Below are 6,662 nucleotides of genomic sequence, written 5' to 3'. Positions count from 1 at the left end.
CATACTTTACTCAACAACTCAGACTGTAAATTCATACAAATACATCAAACTGTTGGACTTCTTAAAACCACACGTCTTTAATGGACGTCACCATTATTGACCTCACTGTTTCTGGACATCATTTAAACACACATTAACAATCAAAATGACAAAACAAATGTGTTGATTTTTTTCTAACTATCTCGTTTTTTTAACCTCTCTTTATGACTTTGCAATGCAAAGAGGCGTAGAGGAAGAAAAAAGTGAAGCATGCATGTCATGTAGGTAAGATGACCACAAACAGCAGAATGAGATCTGAAGCCTGACTATCCTGTAAAAATGACAAAGTCTGATCAGAGTCAGGAATAAACTGCTAAATGCACAGAATCTAGTGGTTTCGTCCAGATTATGAATAAGGAGTTTTGAATTAAAGTTTACATTTTTGTCAGAGGTGTTCCTGACACAGTTAGTCTGGTGTATCTCAGGCACTCTGTGCTCAGTTCTGATCAGGGTTGGGCAACAGGAAGAGACAAACATCTGTCTCTTCTTTCATCAATCACTCCAGCTTCTGTACAGATGTGGAAGTCAGCTGATTGTGCCCCCAAAACTAGTATAAATCATAAGTTTGGGATTACTTTGGTTTTACTCCAGGACAAGAACTAAACAAGGAAGAAACAAGTTCACAGCTGATACTGGGGGCTACAGCCAGCTTTGTGGTGCTGAGAGCAGTTCTCTGGTTCGAACAGTGTCTCTACTGCCACAGTAGGTTAGATTACTTGTGACTTTATTTAGTGCACAAAAAACAAAAGTTGAATAGAAAAAATGTGTTGAAACAACATCAGATTAAAGAGAGCAGGAGGAAAGGCGTTCACTCTGATAACTCTAGTCAGTTCAATGAGGAGTCCCACCTGGCAGTGGCTTCAACTTTCAAGGTCGTAGTGAAGAAACACCGGTCAAAGGACAGGAAGTCCATCTCATTGTTGGATGAACAGTAAATAGGGACATGTAATAAAAGCAATATTTAGGAGGACGTATTAATAAAATAGTTTTCACTGGAAGCTCTTTATTCCACTGCTGCAGTCCTCAGGGACCTGTTACCTTCAGCAGTGGACCAAATGAATCGTTTTGTCCATTGGACCCACCTGGGACTTCAGAGTCACAGGTGTGTTTGGTGATGCAGCAGTAAGTGTCTGCTGCAGCTCCACAGCTCAGCTTCTTTTGGTCTGCTTCTTATAAAAACAAGTTATGAATGAAGCCGACTTAAACATTGCTGTAATTACTGAGATGTATTAAACCTGGATACAAGTTAAAACCACATAAGGGCGCCCTCTTGTGGTTATCTGCAGTAAAACGTTTTAAGTCCCACCTCTCCTTGTCATCTAAAGCAGTGGTTCCCAAATTTGGGGTCCTGAAAAGATTTTCTGAATTAATTACACTAAAAAATTACAACTATCAATATTTTTTGCCTTTGTTGTTATAAAAGAGTAAAGTTAGTGTACGTAAAATGGACAAAACGAGGGTAATAAATAATGTCAATATGCTCTTGTTTATTTGACGTAAAAACAAAGTTCATCAACCAACAAAAAAAACAACAACCCTACAGCTGGGGTCTCAGGTCTCTGCTGCTGGTATTTTGCGGGTCAAAAGCTGAAAAGTTTGGGAACCACTGATCTAAAACAGTGGTTCCCAAACTTTTTATCTTCTGACTCACAAAATATCCATGGCAAAAACTTGTGACCCCAAATATTACTGGTCTGAGTACACAAACTTCATTAATAACCCTAAAAACACAGGCTTTTTGACAATCTAAACAGCTTGTACACAAATATAAATACTTATTTTACTTATTTTGTGTTTTTGTAATAATTATAGGAAAAACATTACATCAGCAATTATTTTATTACCCTTTAAATTGATTTCTGGAGATTATCCAAGGTGCTTCATGACCCATAATTGGGTCCCAAGCCCAACTTTGGGAACCAAAGTGCAGTGGTTCCCAAACTTTTCAGCTTTTGACCCACAAAATAACAGTAGCAGAGACCTGTGCCCCCAACTGTTTCTGGATGATAAACATTTGTATCAGGTCAACTAAACATGGGCATAGTAACAATATTTTATACATTTATCCATTTTAAATATACTAACCTCACTAATTTCTAACAACCAAGGCAAAAATGTAATTAATTCATAAAATCTTTTCAGGACCCCACTTTGGGTCCCGACCCCAACTATGGGAAACACTGATCTAATGGGACCTTTTCCTGGACTGATAAAACTGATTTAAATTCTAGAGGCCCTGTAAAACTATAATGTTTCAGACAAATTATGCCAAATTATGAAAAATATTTTTTAAATCTAAATTACTAAGTTGTAGATTTGATCCATTTGTTAGCATTACAGTATGCACATGACTAAATTCCATCTTCAACATAGATATCTTTAAAATGTTCATAAGTTGTCTAAACGTTATAGTGTGACAGGGCTTTTAAACAGAGGGGGTGGAGTTAGTCATGTTGCTGCATTATTCCATATTTAAAGCCAATAATAGCTATTTTAATTTTAACTACAAAAACCGAATTACATTTCTTTAAAACATTTTTTAAACACTTGGTGCAGCCAGGGGTGCAGAGGGAGTCCGGTCCGGTGGCCTCAGGATTTAATCTCTGCTGTTTGCAGATGATGTGGTTCTGTTGGCGTCATCGCGCCGTGATCTTCAGCTCTCTGGTTCACAGCCGAGTGTGAAGCAGCTGCCATGAGGATCAGCACCTCCAAATCTGAGTCCATGGTCCTCAGTCAGAAAAAGGTGGATTGCTCTCTCCAGGTTGGGGGTGAAGTTCTGCCTCATGTGGAGCAGTTCAAGTATGTTGGGGTTTTGTTCAGGAGTGAGTGAGTGAGTGAGGGAAGACTGGAGCGTGAAATTGATAGAGAGATGATTCCAGCTCCTGCAGTTTTGTGGACTTTGTACTGGTCTGTTGTGGTGAAGAGAAACTGAGCTGTAAGGCACAGCTCTCTGTTTACCAATCAGTCTATGTTCCTACACTCACCGAACTAGATCACGGATACAAGCGGTCAAAATGAGTTATCTCTGCAGGGTGGCTGAACTCTCCCTTAGAGGCAGGGTAAGAAGTTCAGTTATCCTGGAGAGACTCAGAGTAGAGCTGCTGCTCCTCCACATCAAGAGGATCCAGTTGAGGTGGTTCAGGCATCTGGTATGGATGCCTCCTGGACAACTCCCTCAGGAGGTGCTTCAGGCATGTCCAACTGGGAGGAGACCCCTGGGAAGACCAAGGACACACTGGAGAGATTATGTCTCTCGGCTGGCCTGGGAACACCTTGAAGTCCTCCCAGAAGAGCTGGAAGAGGTAGATGAGCAAAGAGAGGTCTGGGCTTCCCTGCTCAAGCTGCTGCCCCCGTGACCTGACTTTGGACAAAGCGGAAGATAATGGATGGATTAAAAAATAAAGTAAAAAACTTCTGTCTTTATAAAACTTCCTCTAACAAACTTAGATAGGTGGTGAATTTGTTCACTGCCCAACCCTGATACCAACTAATGATTAAAATAAAATAAAACTGCTGGATTATTCAGATCAGAGTACAGATTGAGAATAGAGGTACTTGACTTTTCAACATGACTCAGCTGAAATACAAACTGGTTCCATCTCATACAGGGAACCAAGAACCAAATACTACTGACTGTCTCTGAAACTCCAGCAGGTGTTTTGTTTTTGACCAGAATAATGTCTGTAAACACTGGAGGAAAACGTGCCATTGAGTTCTTCTGGTCACAGAAATGTTCCAAAAGCTTTATGCTACTGGTTTGAGGACCGATCGTAAACACTTTCCCTCTTTAGTGAGCTCTCTGGTGAAGCACATGCAGGGCAGAGGAATGGCCTCCTCTCGACGGGCGATGTTGTTGAACTTGCATTTCTTCAGGTGGTCAGCCATGCTGGCGATGTTTGCAAATTTCCACTCAGACACTGTGCCAAAGGCAGTACTGAACCTCCACACCTGGAAAGCAAAAGCAGGAACTTTTTATATTGTAGTTAAAAACAACTGTGGTTGATAGGACTTTATCCTGCTTTGACGTATTTAAAACTTGGACATGAACCAAGATCACTGAATTGAAATGGGGACTTCTCACCTTGTGTGTTATTTGCCATGAAGGAGAGCCATCCTCATGCCGTTTCTTCTCCCACAGCAGGACGACCATGCCGCGCATCTGTAGTAGGCTGGCGCACACATCCCTCATGGTGCGTGACGCTCTGGACAGTTGGCACAGGCTGAAGCTGTCCAGAAAGCTCGCTATGTGCTGCAACACTTCAAAGGGAAGACAGCTGAACTGGTCCCCCTGACAGCCACTGTAGAGAGTCTTTCTTGAGATGCTGTCTCCAGTTTTCAAGGGTAAACCAGGCTGGACCCCAAAGGAACCAAGATGTCTGTCATGGATGATTCGAAAGCCCTGCACAGATGGACAGAACCGCCTCTGAGAGTAGGTGCAGCCATAGTAGGCCAGGGGACAACGCTGCTCCATCCAGCCATTAAGTCCAGCATGGATATCCCCATGAACGTTCTTAAAATGAGACGAGAACTCATCACGTCGGAACAGCTGCCCACACACAAACGTGAACATAGAACGCTGCTTGGTTTGATACCGAGCCACACATTCAAGCACCAGATCCAGCCTGAGTGTGTGGAAAGGGCTGGGGTTAGAAAGCTGTGGACTGGCATGATCACAGGCTGAAGCTGAGGCGATATCACCCACCATGGTATTGGTTGCCAGAATGGCTGAAGGAAAGGAGAACGTCTGAGTACCAAAGTCAATATGATAGCCATCCACAAAGCGGCTGTCTGAGATCCCCCTGCCTCCTGGAGAATCTCCGAGGCAAAACAGCAAAGCTGCAGTGATGAGGTCGATGCCATGGAGACCCATGGGGTCATCCGCAACCTCTAAGTCAGACGTGTCCACTGCTTTGTCCTCCATTTTTGCTCGAAACAAGTAAGGGTCTGACAGCAGAGCCCGTCGTCCATTAAATGTAAACATACTTATTCCTCTAAGCACTTCTACATTCTGGAGTTTACGCTCCAAACACCTGTATCTGAGTTCAGTGGGTAGATGTTGCAAGAAGTTATTCCTTACATGATCAGACAACAGGAATGGCATTGGGGGTGGAGGTGGGGCTTGTTGAGCCACAGGAGGCTCTGGTGCTACATCTGGCATGTAGTTCTGGGGCATCTCTGGCCAGACAAGATGAGGATTATTTATTGGTTCGTTGATCAAGTATTTTTCTTCAAAAAGCAGCTCCACAAACTCACTCTCTTCTGCCCAGTTAGCAGAATGTTCTTCTCTGTCTGTTTCCACGGAACAGTCTACTCCACCTACTGCTCCCAGCTCACACTCTGAATCAGAGTCACAGTCTTGCATTTCTACATTCTTCCCAATCTCAGCGACATACACATTTCCCCCATTCTCTACATTATGGGCCACCCCATTCTTAGTCTTTTCACCATTTAGATTTTCAACAAGTACATTAATGTTGTTAGAGTTAGTTAAAACATCTAAGGCAGCAGCTAAACTTCTGCTGGTTTCTTCTGAACACAAGCCGCTGTACAGTTTCTCCTCCATTTCTACCGCTTCACTGCCCAACTCATTTTCTGACAAACCAGACGCCATGGCCATTTTGTCACTTTTATCGACTTCTTTGTCTCCATTTGTTGACACAGTGGTTGCAACTTTCAGGGACTCTAACAGCATCCTCTGATCCTGCAAAGCCAAAGCCATATCTAGCTGCTCAACCTCATCAAAGTCTTTGCTCAGGTTTTCGTAGGACTTGCGATCAGCGTAGCTCACGGGCCAGCGGTTCCACTCCATCGTACAACATACTATACTTGCAGGGCACGTCTCCAGATGTTTGGCCATCTTGATTCTTGGGATGGTGAAGGGACAGCCAAACCCACTGTTCAGGCATGGCAGTCGCTCATATGGACACAGCAGACGGTGTTCTTCCAGCTTGCACGAATGAAAAACTGCCCCACAGACTAGAGGACAGCCAATAAGATCACAGGACAGACCCGGCTCTGGTCTTGCCATGCATCGTCTGTTGATGCATTTCAGGCAGTGGGGGTGCAGGTTCTCCATGTTGGCTGTGTCCGAGGAAAGCAGTCAAATCTTCAACCCTGTAAAAAAACAAACAAGTTGTGTTGTAAACTAAAAGTGAAAAATAAAACACAAAGTCTAATGATGGTATTGTCACGGCCGCTTACTAAATGTTTATTTAGATCTGTTACCATTAGTGCTGACTACGGGTGTAAGAAAATATTGATACACTGAAATATCGCGATACTTCATTTCCTGATATTGTACTGATTCTCTAAAGCCCTGTATCTATTTTAATGAAGGTTCAAAATGTAAACTTTAATCCCAACGGTTCATTTTTGTGTTGTAGTTTAGCGCATATTTTGTGTCCATGAAAAAACTGTTACAGAAAATATTACAATATTAAAGAACTGTTCTTGTTAATTTGATGAAAACATTTTAAATGTCCAGTGCACTCACATCAGAATAACTTTTAGATTTGTTGTTAGAATAATTGATTAATCGATTAGAAAATAATCGTTTGGTACAGAACTATATCTCTCTCACACACACACACACACACACACACACACACACACACACACACACA

At 42.5% G+C, this 6,662-nt stretch overlaps 1 protein-coding gene across 1 annotated transcript in view; it reads right to left on the bottom strand.

The window, feature by feature from the left end:
• Positions 1 to 3,316: 3,316 nt before the first annotated feature.
• The window catches only part of fbxo30a (F-box protein 30a), a 9,730-nt gene continuing 6,384 nt past the window's right edge, over positions 3,317 to 6,662 (bottom strand). The window contains exons 2-3 of the mRNA XM_014021328.1: positions 4,121 to 6,153; positions 3,317 to 3,987 (exon numbers count right to left, since the gene is read on the bottom strand). Of these exons, the coding sequence (XP_013876782.1) occupies positions 3,784 to 3,987; positions 4,121 to 6,115 (2,199 nt within the window). The 5' untranslated portion in view covers positions 6,116 to 6,153 and the 3' untranslated portion in view covers positions 3,317 to 3,783. The remainder of the gene's footprint in view (positions 3,988 to 4,120; positions 6,154 to 6,662) is intronic.

The sequence above is a fragment of the Austrofundulus limnaeus genome, unplaced genomic scaffold (genome assembly GCF_001266775.1).
Source record: "Austrofundulus limnaeus strain Quisiro unplaced genomic scaffold, Austrofundulus_limnaeus-1.0 Scaffold287, whole genome shotgun sequence".
NCBI classification, from domain to species: domain Eukaryota; kingdom Metazoa; phylum Chordata; class Actinopteri; order Cyprinodontiformes; family Rivulidae; genus Austrofundulus; species Austrofundulus limnaeus.
Note: the sequence above shows the minus strand (reverse complement) of the source record. Positions and strands in the feature narration are given on the sequence as shown.